Source organism: Hypomesus nipponensis, chromosome 9 (genome assembly GCF_054491055.1).
Source record: "Hypomesus nipponensis isolate SF chromosome 9, ASM5449105v1, whole genome shotgun sequence".
In the NCBI taxonomy this organism is placed as follows: Eukaryota; Metazoa; Chordata; class Actinopteri; order Osmeriformes; family Osmeridae; genus Hypomesus; species Hypomesus nipponensis.
The window spans coordinates 7,490,029-7,510,710 of NC_140369.1; the positions used below are offsets into that span (position 1 = coordinate 7,490,029).

At 42.3% G+C, this 20,682-nt stretch overlaps 2 protein-coding genes across 2 annotated transcripts; both read left to right on the plus strand.

Moving 5' to 3' along the window:
* The first annotated feature begins 1,420 nt into the window (after positions 1-1,420).
* On the plus strand, positions 1,421-8,499 carry LOC146272581 (inter-alpha-trypsin inhibitor heavy chain H3-like). The gene is made up of 22 exons (XM_084705412.1): positions 1,421-1,572; positions 2,072-2,101; positions 2,338-2,361; positions 2,765-2,919; positions 2,996-3,100; positions 3,209-3,371; positions 3,575-3,685; positions 3,865-3,993; positions 4,123-4,239; positions 4,552-4,720; positions 4,835-4,960; positions 5,094-5,275; positions 5,506-5,691; positions 5,805-5,944; positions 6,301-6,461; positions 6,559-6,585; positions 6,697-6,756; positions 6,864-6,977; positions 7,105-7,306; positions 7,535-7,707; positions 7,944-8,055; positions 8,163-8,499. The coding sequence occupies exons 1-22, from the start codon at positions 1,435-1,437 to the stop codon at positions 8,299-8,301; spliced, it is 2,763 nt and encodes a 920-aa protein (XP_084561538.1). The 5' UTR covers positions 1,421-1,434; the 3' UTR covers positions 8,302-8,499.
* A 3,594-nt stretch (positions 8,500-12,093) lies between these two features.
* LOC146272582 (inter-alpha-trypsin inhibitor heavy chain H3-like) lies at positions 12,094-19,270 on the plus strand. Its single transcript, XM_084705765.1, has 22 exons — positions 12,094-12,238; positions 12,490-12,519; positions 12,754-12,777; positions 13,181-13,335; positions 13,412-13,516; positions 13,625-13,787; positions 13,991-14,101; positions 14,276-14,404; positions 14,534-14,650; positions 14,921-15,089; positions 15,204-15,329; positions 15,463-15,644; positions 15,875-16,060; positions 16,174-16,313; positions 16,670-16,830; positions 16,928-16,954; positions 17,066-17,125; positions 17,233-17,346; positions 17,474-17,675; positions 17,904-18,076; positions 18,313-18,424; positions 18,532-19,270. The coding sequence occupies exons 1-22, from the start codon at positions 12,101-12,103 to the stop codon at positions 18,668-18,670; spliced, it is 2,763 nt and encodes a 920-aa protein (XP_084561891.1). The 5' UTR covers positions 12,094-12,100; the 3' UTR covers positions 18,671-19,270.
* Positions 19,271-20,682: the final 1,412 nt, after the last annotated feature.

Below are 20,682 nucleotides of genomic sequence, written 5' to 3' on the forward strand. Positions count from 1 at the left end.
TCATCATCATTCAGATAGCCCGATTCCCCAACTGCTCAGCCAACGGACTTCTTTTTGTGTCAGTTTAGGGTCACTGGTGCTTATTGTAATTGTGTTGTTTGTCTGTTGTTCTTATTTATTGTTGCTTTGCCCTATTTGATGATTTTGTACAGCACTTTGGTCGGCATTGTCTGTTTATAAATGACCTCTATAAATAAAAATGACTTGACTTGATTACATACCGTTACCAGTAACCTTGCGAGCTAAACAATCTCCGACGACAGATGTAGGTGATAATAGTTTCTGTTCTTGATTAGTTCACTAATCAGCCGTTCAACCGATAAAGAGGCTATGGAGTTAACCATGATCAAAGTAGGCTATACAAAACGGACCCCCCAAAGGCTAAGGTGAAGTTTGGAGCATATAGAATGTCTTTCTGAAACTAGCAAATCAGAGGGACCTCACCTTTGTGCTGGTTCAATAGCATATATGTTTATGAACAGTTAACAGCCCCATTAATTTGACTAGCTCAGTGTTTATCCAAAGCATACAAATTCTAATAGGACCATCAAATCAAAATAATTTGTATAGCCGTTTTTACAAGCCACTGTGTTAAACTTGTAAAATATAAATCGTTCATAAGAAAAAATATTAACATGTGATGCGTAAAATATAAAACAAATGCATATAAAACACTAAATTCAAAGCTGTTCAGAACACAAACACAGCGTTAAAATATATGTGAGATAACGATGGTTTGTGCTCGCCAAAGGCAAGCACACCCTAATTATATGCAAATTTCTGAGTCAGTCTTTCTGAGTCTTACTCAGAGCACCTTACTCTTCAACTGTTGAGACCACTCCTCAAGATGCTAGAAGGTGTGACTTTAATTTTACATTACAATCATTTTGGGACAACAAGGAAACTCCCTTGTGTTAGCATAACAGTCCTGATGGTCCATGTGCTAATGTCAGAGACAATGTCTGAGTGACAGATGACAAAGGGGTTAGATTATTCAGGTTTTTTCTCCTTGTTGTGATCATTGACCTATGCACTTTTGTAAAAGTGTCTGCTAAATAAATTTTTGTAAACGATCTGTTGGAATGGACACCTGGCATGAGTAAACATCTCAGTCCACAAAGTCCACACAAGGTAAACAACATTAATTTCTGCTGCAAGAACTTTAAAGATATTCCATTGACCAGTTCTGAAATTGAACATTTCTGATGTTTCTTAGACTGATGCTATTTTAAATAGTGATAATTAAAGCAACAACTTCTAATGCAGAGTTTGTTAAGAGTGGAGGAGACATGAAGTCAGGACTGGAGTGAAGTAAAGGTATAGAGGAGTGTGTGGATGGGTTAGAAAGTGATGATTCACAGTACAAACACACACAAACACACAGTGAATGGGTGGGTTGGGAGGGAAGGGTTGAGTTGGGAGGTTGTCTGGGGAATGAAGTCAGTGTTGAGCTGCAGTTCAGTCATGTCTGGAGTGTGGAGCGTGCTGCTGCTGTGGAGCTGTGTCTCTCACTTTGGTCCCATTTCATCCAATGGAGCTCTGATCATCTCCCGGGATTCCATCACCACACAGGTGACTCCTACCATTATCTGTCCATAATAATAATAATAATAACACTTTTTTATGTTTCTGGTTGTGATTGTGGCTGATATTTTGTTGACTGTTATTGTCAATAATAAAGTGACATTTAGCTGTGCAACTCTAGTAGATTTATCATAGTGTCCAATGATTTCTATACATTTTGAGTTGTCTTCATGTGGTTCATGTTGTTTTAATTTGTAACTTGTATAACTGCATGCTCTTATGGGTCTTCCCTTTTGGCACTTGTTTAGTTTTTTCACAATGGATGCTTCATGTTTTGGCTGCTTGGAATGTTTGGGACTACCTCGTTGTTATGATGAGGGACCTATGCTCTTTTGTAAAGCTCTCTCTTGGAAGTCGCTTTGGATAAAAGCGTCTGCTAAATGCATAAACGTAAATGTAAAATGTCTTATGAGGTGTGCCTTAATCTGATAAATGAATTAATAAACATCAAATTCCTCTAGGTTCACCCATATTTTTATGTTTTCAGGACTCTGGTGGTGGTACAAGGCTGCTCAAGGTATTATAGGTTTTCTTTATATACATACATAGTTTCTACTGATCATCAGACTTTTACTTTTTTAAACATTTGATGTATTTTGAATAGTCAAATCTGAAAAATATATGTACTTCCTGCTCGCAGTAGATTAAATGTTTTTTTGAAAACATTTTGGTACGCTATATGAAATTGCTTCACAACATTGGCATACAAACAGTGACAGTTCAGTGAACTCAACAATGTTTATCCCTTTGCAGAAAAGGAGTACCAGCAATGAGGGGGTAAGGCAGTACTTTGAATCATCTGGGTTGTATTTAGCAATAACAGCAAATATTGGTTGTTGATGAAGTTAACTCATTCAACCATCACAATGTGTGCTTCATGTTTTGCTACCCGCTATGTTTTGGGGCTATCTAGTTGTTATTATCAGTGACCTATGCACTTTGTAAAGGTCGCTCTTGGAAGTGGCTTTGGATAAAAGCATCTGCTAAATGAATACATGTAAATGTAACCTTGTACTGAATCAGCCACACTGTCCAACTAGACCCACTCAGGTCATGTTGAGACCGTGAGCAAAGCTGGAGCCATTTGCCTTGGCAAAAATATTTACATCAGTGCAATACTTTATGCAGAATACAATAATAAACAGAATTCCTAACCCCTCTCTTGGTCTCTGGAGGACAGGTGGAGGTGTATAGTGTGAAGGTGGACTGTAAGGTGACCTCTCGCTTCGCCCACACAGTCATGACCACCAGTGCCATGAACAAGGCCAACGCTTCACAGGAAATCTTTTTCGAAGTGGACCTGCCCAAGACCGCCTTCATTACTAACTTCAGCATGTTAGTCTCCCCCCCGCTTCCCAGTCAATCTGTGTGTGTGTGTGTTTGGTTATATGACTGTGTTGTTTGTTCTCAGGGAGATTGAAAGTCAGACTTATGTGGGTGAGGTGAAAGAGAAGGAAAAAGCCAAGAAGCAGTATGAGAAAGCTATTTCATCAGGGCAGACTGCAGGCCTGGTCAAGTGAGTGAAGCAGGCCAATCACGAAACAGTTCATTGAACTATAAGGAATCATCCATGTTAAACTTTTCTATGAAGAGATTAGAGTAACACTGTGTTTCTCTGTTGTAGGGCATCAGGAAGAAAGATGGAGAAGTTCTCTGTATCTGTGAACATTGCATCCAACAGTAATGTCACATTCACTCTGACTTATGAGGAGATGCTTCAACGTCGTCATGGCCAGTATGAGATCTTAACCCGGGTCAAACCAAAACAACTGGTCCACAACTTTGAGGTCTATCAACCTTGCTATTCTTGTCTTATTTTATGCCCAAATGCAAAAGTGGTTTCTATGTCTTTGGTTTGCTGAAAGAGGGGGTTTTCAAGTCATCATTTAGCAACTTGCTCAGTTTGACAGTATATGAACTGAATGGCCTGCAGGTGTTCATTTATGTGTTCAACTTTGTCTGTCTGTGGATGTGTTTCTTTCTGGGACAGATTGTAGCAGACATCTATGAACCCCAGGGCATTGCCTTCCTGGACGCCTACGGGACCTTCATCACTAATGAACTGCTCCCCCTGGTGGAGAAGACTGTTACTGACACCAAGGTACAGTAAAGGTGCTGTTTCCCAATTAACAAGCAACAACACACAACCATATACTGATATTTAACTAGTTATTACAGTAACCAACTTCTATTAAAATTGAGGTCTCCAGTATCTGTAAGGTTATCTCATGTTGTATTTCGTTGATTTTACATTGTTCTGTGAGTGTGTTACTCTTTCAGGCGCATGTGTCCTTCTGTCCAACAATGGAGCAACAGAGGACATGTCCAAATTGTGACGGCACGATGATGGATGGAGATTTCATCATCAAATATGATGTAAATCGAGCTAAAAGTCTGGGAGACATTCAGGTGAGCTCTGTGGATACTGTCTGTTGACCACATTCCAAGTGTTTCAGCTTTGAGTGAACTTACCATATATCCTAAGGAAATACTGTAACATAATAATGTTGATGACCTATCTTTGTACACCCCATGCAGATAGTGAATGGGTACTTTGTTCACTTCTTTGCTCCAATGGATTTACCCAGAGTGGCAAAAAATGTGGTGTTTGTGATCGATAGGAGTGGGTCCATGTATGGAACCAAAATGACACAGGTGAGGTTTGTTATTGACCAGTAAATCAGTGTATGTCAAGGTGTATCATATGCTACATATAAGCTGAATGGAAAAGATTGCCCATGTGTCTTCCTTCACCCTCTCCAACAACTGTCCATCGATTGAAAAAAGAAAATGTCAAACCAATTTTTAGGTCTATAGAACTAATTTCATCTTTCCAGAATTTGTATTTTGTTTATCTAGAATTAGGTTCATATGCAGTCTTTGTGTTCATGTGTATGTGTGTGTTGGTGAATGCAAGTGAAGAGTGAAGGGGTGTTTTGACAGTTTTATTTGTGACACATTCCACAGACAATAGCTGCACTGCAGACTATCCTCAGTGACCTACATGAGGAGGACTTCTTTGGCCTGGTCGTGTTTGACGACCAAATCACTACATGGAGGGATACTCTAAGTAAGGCCACAAAGCAGAACATCATGGACGCAAAGTTATTTGTTGCGAACATACGTGATGATGGAAGTGAGTACCAGTTTCCTGATGCAGTAGTTGCACTTAATGAAGGTACCCATCTATCAACATGTCAGCTCATCATGGAAACAACATCCCTGATCCTGTGTCCTTCAATCCTCCCAGTGACTAACATAAACGATGCAGTTCTGAGGGCAGTGGACATGTTGGTCAAAGACAAGCAGAATAACTTGCTCCCAGATAGGAGTGTGTCCATGATAATCTTACTGACTGATGGAATGCCCAACACAGGTGAGTTAGGATCTCCTCATAAATTATGTCAATAAATAAATCTGTTTTTTATGTGTGTGTGTGTATATGAAATATGTTCTTGCGCGTATGGATGACCAAATCTGTCTGTGTGTATGTTTGTGTTTGTGTACAGGAGTTAGCAGCATCCCACAGATCCAGGAAAATGTGAAGAACGCTATCGCTGGGAATATGTCTCTTTTCTGTCTGGGTTTTGGGAACGACGTGGACTACTCCTTCCTGGATGTGATGGCCAGGCAGAACGAGGGAGTTGCCCGGAGGATCTACGAAGCCTCGGATGCCACTGTCCAGCTCCAGGTGTGTTCCATTGTTCTTAACACACTTTCAGAAACCTCTAGGATCTTTTGTGATACTGTGAATCCTTACAATATGGGTAAAACTCAAGTTAGTTTTCAAATATTAACATTATGAACCATGTCATGATTTTAGACCTATTCAGTGTGCTCATGTCAGTCTATATTAATCTTATTTTGGTGCAAATTGTCTTTTAATATCGGTATGTGTGTTTCTCTGTCTGTGTCTGTCAGGGTTTCTATGATGAAGTGGCTAGTCCCCTACTCTCAGCAGTGGACATGCGGTACCCTGATAACATTGTCAACTCCCTGACCACAAACCACTTCCCCCAACTGTTCAATGGGTCTGAGATTGTCGTGGCGGGCCGACTGAATGACAATGACATTGATAATTTCCTGGTGGAAGTGTTTGCACAAGGGGTAAATACAAATTTGGACTTTGGTATAAATCTCCCCATAATTCCAGTTGGAAGGCTGCCAAGTATTTGTATACAATTCCACTAGTTCACCTGCTTTTTTCTGTGTCTCTCAAGAGTGAGAACGACTTCCAGGTCCAGGGTCAGGCCAGTGCCCAAGAGTGGGATGTCCTCTATCCAGAGCAGGAGTACATCTTCGGGGACTTCACAGAGCGCATGTGGGCCTACCTCACCATCCAACAGCTGCTGGAGAAGAGGTCTGTCTGTTGACCCTCTAGTATCTTTGAGATCTGGGGATGCTTTTTAATAGACCCATAGTTACAAATATATTATTTACATTTAGTTATTTAGCAGACGCTCTTATCCAGAGTGACTTACAGTAAGTACAGGGACATTCCCCCGAGGCAAGTAGGAGTGCCTTGAAGTGCCTGGCCCAAGGACACAACGTAATTTGGGAAGGCCGGGAATCGATCTGGCAACCTTCAGATTACTAGCCCGATTCCCTCACCGTTCAGCAACCTGACTCCATCTTATTATAGGCAGGTCTTTAAAACAACTGCCACATACTGTACTGTACAGATTTGGTGTTAAACATATTTGTGTCATCTGTCAGAGGAAGTGGCACTGAAGAAGAGAAAAGCAACGCCACAGCCCAGGCTCTAGAGATGTCTCTCCAGTATAGCTTTGTCACTCCCCTCACCTCCATGGTGGTCACCAAGCCTGAGACAGAGGAGGGGCCAGTAGGCCCCTCCATTGCAGACAAGCTGACTGAGGGTAAGATACCTGAAGTGGAAGTGGGAGTACTGAGCTGTACCTGATGTGTTAGAGGGGAAACGTGTTTGTACTGATAAATCTTTCCATTTCATGACAGAGGAAAGACAAAAAATACAGCAACGAGGTAAGAAACAATCCCTGAATTTGACCAAATTCCTTGGCCAAGATGAGGACAAATCATGTTGATATATTTTAATGCAATGTCATCCCTGAAATGCCTTGGTGGTTTGATTAGGTTATCCTGCACCCAGCTTGATGAGTTATAGCTCCCGCGCATTATCACCAACATACTTTGGTAAGTCACCCCTGCTCCAGAATCAGTGTCAATACCTAAGATCTCTAAAACGTATGAGATGTAGATCACAATCTTGTGACTGAGACGTGTTTCTGTTATTCCTACAGTGGATGGAGACCCCCACTTTATGATTGAGCTGCCAGAGAGGGAGGATGCGCTGTGCTTTAACATCGATGACACACCAGGGACCATCTTGAATCTGGTGAGGGACCCACAGTCAGGTGAGTTCTTGGATTGAGATGTGCACTGTCATGTACTGTTCAATTGAAACTGTTAAAGTGTCTTTAACAAAACATACTTTCTTCAACTGTTTTTGTTTGAGTACTTCCTTCCCATGTTGCTTTGCAGGTCTTCTGGTTAACGGGCAGACAATTGGCGATAAGAAGGTGGCTCCAGATGGCAAAGTCAACACCTATTTTGGGCGTTTTGGCATAGTCCACCAGGGACTAGGCCTGAGACTGGAGGTGAACACTAAGGACATCACTGTGTTTCAAGATGGCAAGCAGGCCAAGCTGCTGTGGTCCGACACCGCTACTGTCAAAGGACCCACGTGAGTTTGTCTGTGGTAGCTCACATGGAGCAAAGAAACGTTTGTGTGGGCTGTGCTATTTATATATTTTCCTGTTTAAAAATCCTAGCAATACGATATTGTCATCTGATATCACGATGTAATACTTTTATATGAAGAATTAATTGAGTCATGCTGTCTTGCTGCATTCCTAGTTACACAGCTCTCTCTACTTTTCTCCTCCCATTCATTCTTCTTGCTGTCCACTAGTGTGGACTTGCAGGTGACCAAAGACCGCAGTCTGACAGTCACCATTAGAGATTCAGTGAAGTTTGTGGTCCTCCTTCACAAGGTGTGGAAGGGGCACCCCTATCACCAGGACTACCTGGGCTTCTACACCCTGGACGAACACCTTCTCTCTTCCAGGGTCCATGGCCTGCTAGGTACACCAAATCACAGTGCAGTACTATAGAGTACTCTATACCTGTCCTCTAATTTGCAACAGGAGGGAGTATCAGTGCTGATCCAATTTCAAATCGCAAACATTTAGAGTTTTAACTTTTAGTTAAATTAGTAGATGGTAGTAGACTGCCGATTAGTAGGTACCTCTCTTTTGCTGCATAAAGAACTTTTGTGCAGAAAATCCAGAAAAGTATGTTGCCGTGTGTGCCCCCTACAGGCCAGTTTTATCATGGGGTACAGTTTGAGGTGAGGGACCTGCGCCCAGGAGAAGTCCCAGAGAAACCAGATGCAACCATGTTGGTGAAGGGGAAGGAGCTCAATGTGACAAGGTAGGGTAGATGTATTATACTGTATATCAGTGCATAAACATCTACTACCACACAAAGTCCCACATTCATATCCACGTCAATGACCCTTCCCTGTCCTCTATCCACAGGGGGTGGCAGAGGGACTTCAGGAGGGATCTAAAGAAGGGTGAAAAAGTTCCCTGCTGGTTCATCCACAACAACGGAACTGGCCTCATAGATGGAGACATCTCAGACTACGTTGTGTCAGGGGTCTTCAAGGCAATTTAAGATTAACCAGCTCACTCTCAGTCCCAGAGGAATTGAGAGTCAATCAATACAGAATAACTGCTGCACTGAAGATATAATACACACATGATACACTATAATCATAATAACAAGAACAACTGTAATTCATCAGGTCAAGTGACTATAAAACATTTACAGTATGTTTGGGGAAATACCAAATAAATAAGTCATGGACTATAATGTTGTTTTCCTTATTCACTTTTAATTCATGTAGCTGACCCTAGTATACAAAGTCATGTACAAATAGTGCATATAGAAACTAGAGAGGGTTGTAGGCTGTGCTTGCTTGCTTCAGATGCAGGTGGGTCGGTTTTCCCTTCTAGTGATATTTTCAAGCATTTAGCCTACTCATTTTGCATAATTCATTATGAACACCCTTTGAAACAAGGAACCCCCTTTGAAACAAGCTACTGTAACAACGTTGTCACTGGCAGTATTTCAGATGGAATTGCGATTCAAATAGTACCGTCTGCTAACTGAAAATAAGCCCCCCAAAGCGTAAATAAGTTCAATATTGATTTAGGGGGACATGGCTCATTCAAAAGCAGTTTGCTAGAGGCAAGCTAGCTGCCGTTGCTATCCACACTTCACTGATTGTGTGAAAGCGCAGGAAATTAGAACGTTTCTTTTGTAAGGGATAATTAAGCAATAAGCCGCAAGAGGCCGTGGTTTGCGCTGATTTTAGAACAGGTAAGAGGAGTTGTTAGGCACTACGCGAAACTGAGTTTTCGCCAGTTTTGTTTCGCCACGAAGGGGCTTATTTCCCCGATAATGACCGGCGTTCTATACATTATCCCGCTTATTACACGGCTACTTGCCAACAAAAATAACTTAACACAGTGTGTCTTTTTACAATGTATTCTAAAACTGGTTGTTTCCATCCTTGATTGTGATTGGCTACATCGGGTTCCATGCCGTTGTAAAATCCAGCATAACCTCACAGGTTGTCCTCATAACATTCTTTAACATTCCATATTACTGCGCATCGAATATTTCAAATAGAAAAAGACGGCTTCTGGCTGTTGCGTGGCAACGATTTATGTACAAACTATACTTTGTAGTAGCGGAAAAATGACGGTTTATTATTAAACTATTTTGTTTCTAATAGTTTTTATTGATGAAACCATATCAAATATGTGAAGTAACAGTTTTAGAAAAGCAATAAGCCCCACGAGTCCGTGGTTTACGCTGATTTTGGAACAGGTAAGGGGGTTTTCGGCACGACGCAAAACAACTCCCCTGTTCTAAAATCAGCATAAACCACGGCCTCTTGGGGCTTATTGCTTAATTTGTTACCATTCGTATTGTTTATTAGCAGAGAAATAGTTCGCCAAAGACGTTAAACTTCATAGACTTTGAGCATTATGTAGGCTTCAAATCATCTGACGTCGCTAAGCAACAGAGTACGCTGGGGTTGAAAAGTTACCGGACTACTTGCGGAGTGCTACGAAAGACGTGAATCCGAGGCAAAAAGGCCACTTCCCTTGACAACGGTCAAATATGCATAGCAACGGTCAAATATGAGAAAATTGTTCACCGCAGAACGTTGGGAAGCCCCATTTAAGTGAATAGAGCATTCTACAGCATTAAGAACAGCAGTGTAATAAGACAATATAAGTTTAGCTATAGCTGTGGCATTGAAGACAGTACTGTAGCCTACTACTGTACACTGCCAGTGGGCGAGCTGTCAGTGACTCTGTGGCTAACGTCAAAACAAGACGCAGTCTCACTCAAATTCCAAGTTTTACACAAATAACAAACTATGCTGACCCGCTGGCTGTCTTCGCAATCGCCATATCTTTAAAACACTGCTGTCCATTTAGATGTAGAATTGACCCTGGTACGAAATTAAGAAAATACTCACCAGACGCAGATCAACAGTTGACTGTTGACAACACTGTTGTTGCTGACGCAATCGTCAATGGAGGCTGACAGGCTATCACGTAGCAAACAAATCAACGTTTTTACAGCAATCTATATTAAATCTCACCATTTAGCTGTTTTCACAATAGTCATATCTTCATAACATTTCCCTCTTTCAGTTTTTTCGTGTAAAATTGAACTATAAAATTAGCTACAAAAAATACTACTATGACGCTTTCTAGCATGGCTGCCACCTAAAAGACGAGGCGGTCTCACGGGCGACCTGCACTCGCTCAAATTTCAAAGAATCAGAAATGGATTTATTCGCCATGAATGTTAGCACAGACAAGGAATTTGCTTTGGCAGGGAGGTTCATAATAAACATATAGTAATCTTAAATTTAAATATGGTCTAACTATACTAAGGATACTTAAACTAGCAATACTAAGACAATTAAAATAAAATATAAGTTGCCAATTTACAATATAAAATACAATATAAAATACAAATATTACAGGAGTTGAATGTAGTGCAAAATGTAAATCGTTTTTAAGACATTCAGTCAGTGTGAGCTCTAAGCCTTGTTGAGGAGGCCAACAGCGGAAGGGAAGAAACTGTGTGGCGTGAGGTTTTGGTCCTGATGGACCGTAACCTCCTGCCGGAGGGGAGTGACTGAAACAGGGAGTGTCCAGGGTGGGAGTAGTCCGCCACAATCTTCTTCGCTCGTCTCAGGGAACCCGAGGTGTGCAGATCCTTGAGGGAAGGCAGATTGCAGCCAATCACCTTCTCTGCAGTACGGATGATACGCTGCAGCCTGCTCTTGTCCTTGGCAGTGGCAGCAGCGTGCCAGGTGGAGATGGAGGAGGTGAGGATGGACTCAATGATGGCTGTGTAGAAGTGCACCATCATTGTCTTTGGCAAGTTGAATTTTTTCAGCTGCCGAAGGAAGTACATCCTCTGTTGTGCTTTCTTGGTGAGGGAGCTAATGTTCAGTTCCTATTTGAGGTCCTGAGAGAGGATAGTGCCCAGGAAGCGGAAGGACTCCACAGTGTTGACCGGGGAGTCACACAGGGTGATGGGGGTGAGTGGGGCGGTGTTCTTCCTGAAGTCCACAACCATGTCCAGTGTCTTGAGAGCATTGAGCTCTAGGTTGTTCTGGCTGCACCAGGTCACCAGGTTGTCTGCTTCCCACCTATAATCAGACTCGTCTCCACCAGAGATGAGCCTAATGAGGGTGGTGTCGTCCACAAACTTCAGGAGTTTCACAGAGGATGACTGGAGGTGCACGTAGGCAAATAAATGGGGTGCTAGTTTACCCATTTCGGATTGGTTTCAAACTTAGCAAAAATCAGGAAAAATTATTCTATGAAAAAGCAAGTAGTACGAGCCAGGTTCGAGAATCAAACAAAAATTATTGGGGGAGATAGTTTTGTAAATGTTGACAGGAGTTAATAGAATAAAAACGACCGGAAGACACGGGAACCTAACCGTAAATGCGCCGTTGCTTCAAGCCGAGGGGGGAGGGGTGATGTTTAAATAAGTGATCGCAGTACTAAGGTTTGGATGCTGCGGTGTAGCAATGTGATATGAAACCGGGCACAATGAATGTCCACTACCAGCAACATGAATCTCTGCTGCAAGAACTTTAAAGGTATTCCATTGACCAGTTCCGAAATACAACGTTTCGGATGTTTTTTAGACTGATACTATTTTAAATATCGATAATTAAAGCAACAACTTCTAATGCAGGGTTTGTTAGAGTGGAGGAGACATGAAGTCAGGACTGGAGTGAAGTAAAGGGAGTATGTGGATGGTGTAGAAAGTAATGATTTACTGTACAAACACACACAAACACATGCAAAGAATGGGTCAATAGTGGGGTGGGAGGGAAGGGTTGAGTTGGAAGGTTGTCTGGGGAATGAAGTCAGTGTTGAGCTGCAGTTCAGTCATGTCTGGAGTGTGGAGCGTGCTGCTGCTGTGGAGCTGTGTCTCTCACTTTGGTCCCATTTCATCCAATGGAGCTCTGATCATCTCCCGGGATTCCATCACCACACAGGTGACTCCTACCATTATCTGTCCATAATAATAATAACACTTTATGTTTCTGGTTGTGATTGTGGCTGATATTTTGTTGACTGTTATTGTCAATAATAAAGTGACATTTAGCTGTGCAACTTTAGTAGATTTATCATAGTGTCCAAGGATTTCTATACATTTTGAGTTGGTTTATGAGGTGTGCCTTAATCTGATGAATGAATTAATAAACATCAAATTCCTCTAAGTTCACCCATATTTTTATATTTTCAGAACTCTGGTGGTGGTACAAGGCTGCTCAAGGTATTATAGGTTTTCTTTATATACATACATAGTTTCTGCTGATCATCAGACTTACTTTTTTAAACATTTGATGTATTTTGAACAGTCAAATCTGTTAAATATATGTACTTCCTGCTCGCAGTAGATTAAATGTTTTTTTGAAAACATTTTGGTGCGCTCCATGAAATTGCTTCACAACATTGGCATACAAAAAGTGACGGCTCAGTGAACTCAATTTTTTTTATCCCTTTGCAGAAAAGGAGTACCAGCAATGAGGGGGTAAGGCAGTACTTTGAATCATCTGGGTTGTATTTAGCAATAACAGCAAATATTGGTTGTTGATGAAGTTAACTCATTCAACCATCACAATGTGTGCTTCATGTTTTGCTACCCGCTATGTTTTGGGGCTATCTAGTTGTTATTATCAGTGACCTATGCACTTTGTAAAGGTCGCTCTTGGAAGTGGCTTTGGATAAAAGCATCTGCTAAATGAATACATGTAAATGTAACCTTGTACTGAATCAGCCACACTGTCCAACTAGACCCACTCAGGTCATGTTGAGACCGTGAGCAAAGCTGGAGCCATTTGCCTTGGCAAAAATATTTACATCAGTGCAATACTTTATGCAGAATACAATAATAAACAGAATTCCTAACCCCTCTCTTGGTCTCTGGAGGACAGGTGGAGGTGTATAGTGTGAAGGTGGACTGTAAGGTGACCTCTCGCTTCGCCCACACAGTCATGACCACCAGTGCCATGAACAAGGCCAACGCTTCACAGGAAATCTTTTTCGAAGTGGACCTGCCCAAGACCGCCTTCATTACTAACTTCAGCATGTTAGTCTCCCCCCCGCTTCCCAGTCAATCTGTGTGTGTGTGTGTTTGGTTATATGACTGTGTTGTTTGTTCTCAGGGAGATTGAAAGTCAGACTTATGTGGGTGAGGTGAAAGAGAAGGAAAAAGCCAAGAAGCAGTATGAGAAAGCTATTTCATCAGGGCAGACTGCAGGCCTGGTCAAGTGAGTGAAGCAGGCCAATCACGAAACAGTTCATTGAACTATAAGGAATCATCCATGTTAAACTTTTCTATGAAGAGATTAGAGTAACACTGTGTTTCTCTGTTGTAGGGCATCAGGAAGAAAGATGGAGAAGTTCTCTGTATCTGTGAACATTGCATCCAACAGTAATGTCACATTCACTCTGACTTATGAGGAGATGCTTCAACGTCGTCATGGCCAGTATGAGATCTTAACCCGGGTCAAACCAAAACAACTGGTCCACAACTTTGAGGTCTATCAACCTTGCTATTCTTGTCTTATTTTATGCCCAAATGCAAAAGTGGTTTCTATGTCTTTGGTTTGCTGAAAGAGGGGGTTTTCAAGTCATCATTTAGCAACTTGCTCAATTTGACAGTATATGAACTGAATGGCCTGCAGGTGTTCATTTATGTGTTCAACTTTGTCTGTCTGTGGATGTGTTTCTTTCTGGGACAGATTGTAGCAGACATCTATGAACCCCAGGGCATTGCCTTCCTGGACGCCTACGGGACCTTCATCACTAATGAACTGCTCCCCCTGGTGGAGAAGACTGTTACTGACACTAAGGTAATGGTGCTGTTTCCCAATTAACAAGCAACAACACACAACCATATACTGATATTTAACTAGTTATTACAGTAACCAACTTCTATTAAAATTGAGGTCTCCAGTATCTGTAAGGTTATCTCATGTTGTATTTCGTTGATTTTACATTGTTCTGTGAGTGTGTTACTCTTTCAGGCGCATGTGTCCTTCTGTCCAACAATGGAGCAACAGAGGACATGTCCAAACTGTGACGGCACGATGATGGATGGAGATTTCATCATCAAATATGATGTAAATCGAGCTAAAAGTCTGGGAGACATTCAGGTGAGCTCTGTGGATACTGTCTGTTGACCACATTCCAAGTGTTTCAGCTTTGAGTGAACTTACCATATATCCTAAGGAAATACTGTAACGTAATAATGTTGATGACCTATCTTTGTACACCCCATGCAGATAGTGAATGGGTACTTTGTTCACTTCTTTGCTCCAATGGACTTACCCAGAGTGGCAAAAAATGTGGTGTTTGTGATCGATAGGAGTGGGTCCATGTATGGAACCAAAATGACACAGGTGAGGTTTGTTATTGACCAGTAAATCAGTGTATGTCAAGGTGTATCATATGCTACATATAAGCTGAATGGAAAAGATTGCCCATGTGTCAAACCAATTTTGTCAAACCAATTTTTAGGTCTATAGAACTAATTTAATCTTTCCAGAATTTGTATTTTGTTTATCTAGAATTAGGTTCATATGCAGTCATTGTGTTCATGTGTGTGTTGGTGAATGCAAGTGAAGAGTGAAGGGGTGTTTTGACAGTTTTATTTGTGACACATTACACAGACAATAGCTGCACTGCAGACTATCCTCAGTGACCTACATGAGGAGGACTTCTTTGGCCTGGTCGTGTTTGACGACCAAATCACTACATGGAGGGATACTCTAAGTAAGGCCACAAAGCAGAACATCATGGACGCAAAGTTATTTGTTGCGAACATACGTGATGATGGAAGTGAGTACCAGTTTCCTGATGCAGTAGTTGCACTTAATGAAGGTACCCATCTATCAACATGTCAGCTCATCATGGAAACAACATCCCTGATCCTGTGTCCTTCAATCCTCCCAGTGACTAACATAAACGATGCAGTTCTGAGGGCAGTGGACATGTTGGTCAAAGACAAGCAGAATAACTTGCTCCCAGATAGGAGTGTGTCCATGATAATCTTACTGACTGATGGAATGCCCAACACAGGTGAGTTAGGATCTCCTCATAAATTATGTCAATAAATAAATCTGTTTTTTATGTGTGTGTGTGTATATGAAATATGTTCTTGCGCGTATGGATGACCAAATCTGTCTGTGTGTATGTTTGTGTTTGTGTACAGGAGTTAGCAGCATCCCACAGATCCAGGAAAATGTGAAGAACGCTATCGCTGGGAATATGTCTCTTTTCTGTCTGGGTTTTGGGAACGACGTGGACTACTCCTTCCTGGATGTGATGGCCAGGCAGAACGAGGGAGTTGCCCGGAGGATCTACGAAGCCTCGGATGCCACTGTCCAGCTCCAGGTGTGTTCCATTGTTCTTAACACACTTTCAGAAACCTCTAGGATCTTTTGTGATACTGTGAATCCTTACAATATGGGTAAAACTCAAGTTAGTTTTCAAATATTAACATTATGAACCATGTCATGATTTTAGACCTATTCAGTGTGCTCATGTCAGTCTATATTAATCTTATTTTGGTGCAAATTGTCTTTTAATATCGGTATGTGTGTTTCTCTGTCTGTGTCTGTCAGGGTTTCTATGATGAAGTGGCTAGTCCCCTACTCTCAGCAGTGGACATGCGGTACCCTGATAACATTGTCAACTCCCTGACCACAAACCACTTCCCCCAACTGTTCAATGGGTCTGAGATTGTCGTGGCGGGCCGACTGAATGACAATGACATTGATCATTTCCTGGTGGAAGTGTTTGCACAAGGGGTAAATACAAATTTGGACTTTGGTATAAATCTCCCCATAATTCCAGTTGGAAGGCTGCCAAGTATTTGTATACAATTCCACTAGTTCCACTGCTTTTTTCTGTGTCTCTCAAGAGTGAGAACGACTTCCAGGTCCAGGGTCAGGCCAGTGCCCAAGAGTGGGATGTCCTCTATCCAGAGCAGGAGTACATCTTCGGGGACTTCACAGAGCGCATGTGGGCCTACCTCACCATCCAACAGCTGCTGGAGAAGAGGTCTGTCTGTTGACCCTCTAGTAGCTTTGAGATCTGGGGATGCTTTTTAATAGACCCATAGTTACAAATATCTTATTTACATTTAGTTATTTAGCAGACGCTCTTATCCAGAGTGACTTACAGTAAGTACAGGGACATTCCCCCGAGGCAAGTAGGAGTGCCTTGAATTGCCTGGCCCAAGGACACAACGTAATTTGGGAAGGCCGGGAATCGATCTGGCAACCTTCAGATTACTAGCCCGATTCCCTCACCGTTCAGCCACCTGACTCCATCTTATTATAGGCAGGTCTTTAAAACAACTGCCACATACTGTACTGTACAGATTTGGTGTTAAACATATTTGTGTCATCTGTCAGAGGAAGTGGCACTGAAGAAGAGAAAAGCAACGCCACAGCCCAGGCTCTAGAGATGTCTCTCCAGTATAGCTTTGTCACTCCCCTCACCTCCATGGTGGTCACCAAGCCTGAGACAGAGGAGGGGCCAGTAGGCCTCTCCATTGCAGACAAGCTGACTGAGGGTAAGATACCTGAAGTGGAAGTGGGAGTACTGAGCTGTACCTGATGTGTTAGAGGGGAAACGTGTTTGTACTGATAAATCTTTCCATTTCATGACAGAGGAAAGACAAAAAATACAGCAACGAGGTAAGAAACAATCCCTGAATTTGACCAAATTCCTTGGCCAAGATGAGGACAAATCATGTTGATATATTTTAATGCAATGTCATCCCTGAAATGCCTTGGTGGTTTGATTAGGTTATCCTGCACCCAGCTTGATGAGTTATAGCTCCCGCGCATTATCACCAACATACTTTGGTAAGTCACCCCTGCTCCAGAATCAGTGTCAATACCTAAGATCTCTAAAACGTATGAGATGTAGATCACAATCTTGTGACTGTGACATGTTACTGTTATTCCTACAGTGGATGGAGACCCCCACTTTATGATTGAGCTGCCAGAGAGGGAGGATGCGCTGTGCTTTAACATCGATGACACACCAGGGACCATCTTGAATCTGGTGAGGGACCCACAGTCAGGTGAGTTCTTGGATTGAGATGTGCACTGTCATGTACTGTTCAATTGAAACTGTTAAAGTGTCTTTAACAAAACATACTTTCTTCAACTGTTTTTGTTTGAGTACTTCCTTCCCATGTTGCTTTGCAGGTCTTCTGGTTAACGGGCAGACAATTGGCGATAAGAAGGTGGCTCCAGATGGCAAAGTCAACACCTATTTTGGGCGTTTTGGCATAGTCCACCAGGGACTAGGCCTGAGACTGGAGGTGAACACTCAGGACATCACTGTGTTTCAAGATGGCAAGCAGGCCAAGCTGCTGTGGTCCGACACCGCTACTGTCAAAGGACCCACGTGAGTCTGTCTGTGGTAGCTCACATGGAGCAAAGAAACGTTTGTGTGGGCTGTGCTATTTATATATTTTCCTGTTTAAAAATCCTAGCAATACGATATTGTCATCTGATATCACGATGTAATACTTTTATATGAAGAATTAATTGAGTCATGCTGTCTTGCTGCATTCCTAGTTACACAGCTCTCTCTACTTTTCTCCTCCCATTCATTCTTCTTGCTGTCCACTAGTGTGGACTTGCAGGTGACCAAAGACCGCAGTCTGACAGTCACCATTAGAGATTCAGTGAAGTTTGTGGTCCTCCTTCACAAGGTGTGGAAGGGGCACCCCTATCACCAGGACTACCTGGGCTTCTACACCCTGGACGAACACCTTCTCTCTTCCAGGGTCCATGGCCTGCTAGGTACACCAAATCACAGTGCAGTACTATAGAGTACTCTATACCTGTCCTCTAATTTGCAACAGGAGGGAGTATCAGTGCTGATCCAATTTCAAATCGCAAACATTTAGAGTTTTAACTTTTAGTTAAATTAGTAGATGGTAGTAGACTGCCGATTAGTAGGTACCTCTCTTTTGCTGCATAAAGAACTTTTGTGCAGAAAATCCAGAAAAGTATGTTGCCGTGTGTGCCCCCTACAGGCCAGTTTTATCATGGGGTACAGTTTGAGGTGAGGGACCTGCGCCCAGGAGAAGTCCCAGAGAAACCAGATGCAACCATGTTGGTGAAGGGAAAGGAGCTCAATGTGACAAGGTAGGGTAGATGTATTATACTGTATATCAGTGCATAAACATCTACTACCACACAAAGTCCCACATTCATATCCACGTCAATGACCCTTCCCTGTCCTCTATCCACAGGGGGTGGCAGAGGGACTTCAGGAGGGATCTAAAGAAGGGTGAAAAAGTTCCCTGCTGGTTCATCCACAACAACGGAACTGGCCTCATAGATGGAGACATCTCAGACTACGTTGTGTCAGGGGTCTTCAAGGCAATTTAAGATTAACCAGCTCACTCTCAGTCCCAGAGGAATCAATGCAGCATCTATATACGTAGTCCACAAACAGCTCATACCTTCATGAAATAAGAACTTTCCTTCATAACTATATGTTCATATAGGAAAGCAAATTAAGAAGACAGAGGTCAAGTGACAATAAAATGTGCGATAAGATTAGGGATGTGTCAAAATAATTGGTCATGGACCATAGGGGTGTGCTCTTGATTGGATTTGACCTGGAAATATTCCAAACAATTCAGGGTATTTGCATTTAGTAAATCTATAGCCTCCAAAATGCAATGGTTTGGCAAGTCTTAACACAAGCATGGTTATGTGTGTGAGCAATTGGCACTAGAAAAAAATTTAAATAACCAGGCACGCTGGTTATGTTAGCCAGAAGGCAGGTCACTTCCCTTCACCAATAGCTTTACACCAGGCTTTAGTGTTTTGAATGTAGCTGAGCTAGTGTGTGTGAGATTTGTTCTTCCTGTACGGTAGGTTCTGCATGACTCGGACACCTACCTTTTTGATTCAGAATTGAAACCTTTATATGTACAATTATTCTTTATGAGCCTACCAACAATTAAAAACAGTATTACCATCTGTCTGAATATGCGCTTTTGTACTTGGTATATCTTGTTTTACATTCATCAACAGGCATAGTTTCTCATCAAGATATTTGCGTGTTGTGTGCATGCACATGCATGTGTATCACTCACTTTATTTAACTGTTTGCTACAGTGTTTCCACTGCTCTGGTTAAATGGCAGGGGGGGGTGTGTGCTGAAAGAGCAGTGGCTGCAGCACTAAAACAGGTCATGTCGGAAGTTCATGAGTTGAGAGGGTTTTTCTTAAGGGGATCTTTAGAGGTATGTGTGTTTAGAGTGGGTTCTCTAATTTTCTCCAGATGTCGGCATGGTGATATCAATGGTTTGAGAGGTCCTGTATCATTGTTCTCCATGATAATGAACTGAACTGCAGAAATGATCATCCAATTTCACACCAATAAGTATTAACTTCAATAATATAATATACTGCAGCCTTTTTCCTCGTTCAGCTTCTCAGGAGCAATATTGTCAAAGATTTCGGTTGCTGTTTCAGTTCTAAACCTCAGCCAACAAAGATGTGATGCATCAATATTGTCATACAAGGTTTGACCAGAGGAGGGCAGCAGAGATCCGTGACGTATATTGTCACACAGCTCTGTGGCCTCCAGTATTTGAACACATATTTTCTGACCTTACCTTTTAAGTTTTATGCCGATGAAACTGTGAATAAAACATATACAAACCCATTTCAACATTTAATGCCACAAAATGTCACATAAGATGTCAACTCCTGAACCAAGCCTAAGTCTGTGTAAGCTGGAGGAAGCTTTGTGATGTACTATACGGATTGAGGTGCAAAAAGTGAAAATGGTTTCAACAATGATCCTTGTGTATTAAAGACACTTCATCAGTTTCTCACAGTTTCAGAAACTTTCCCAATTACTGTGGTCACTCAACTAGACAACTCTAACATTGTTTCCCATACGTTATTGTCGCTAACTTTGTTCTGACTCTTCAACCCTGGCCTCACCCCTTGCTCACCTCCCAGGTCTCACCCCCACCCACCTTGTACTCCCTCTGCTTGTTGTACCTTTGTCCCTGCTCGAATAGTTCACATTGCTGTTGCCGCTGGTGCATGATGCTGGGACTGAGCACTCTTTGTACACACGCGTGTGGGAATGGCGGAATGCAGGCCCTTGGCGTGTGGTGTGCTGTGACACGCGTGTGGTCGCTGACGCCAGCCAGCCAGCCCGCCCGCCCGCCCGTCTGTCTGTCTGACGGTGCTGCTGTTTGGATACACCTGACCGGCGCTGACATCTGCCACACACCACACCAGGCGGGCACCGTGCCCAAGGCTTCTACCCCTATAGCAGTCCATATATCTCTCTTCCTTGTCTTCACCTTGCAGAGCTGACCAGGGAGCCAGGGTCTAAAGGGGACCAGTAGTGAGGTGTAGTTTTGATAAACC

Bases quoted from the DNA above. Each gene is read 5' to 3' on its own strand.
- LOC146272581 (XM_084705412.1), top strand. From the start codon at position 1,435: ATGAAGTCAGTGTTGAGCTGCAGTTCAGTCATGTCTGGAGTGTGGAGC. The intron at 5,945-6,300 runs GTCTGTCTGTTG...GTCATCTGTCAG, and splicing joins CAACAGCTGCTGGAGAAGAG to AGGAAGTGGCACTGAAGAAG. The intron at 6,462-6,558 runs GTAAGATACCTG...ATTTCATGACAG, and splicing joins TGCAGACAAGCTGACTGAGG to AGGAAAGACAAAAAATACAG.
- LOC146272582 (XM_084705765.1), top strand. From the start codon at position 12,101: ATGAAGTCAGTGTTGAGCTGCAGTTCAGTCATGTCTGGAGTGTGGAGC. The intron at 12,778-13,180 runs GTAAGGCAGTAC...TCTGGAGGACAG, and splicing joins GGAGTACCAGCAATGAGGGG to GTGGAGGTGTATAGTGTGAA. The intron at 14,651-14,920 runs GTGAGGTTTGTT...CACATTACACAG, and splicing joins ATGGAACCAAAATGACACAG to ACAATAGCTGCACTGCAGAC.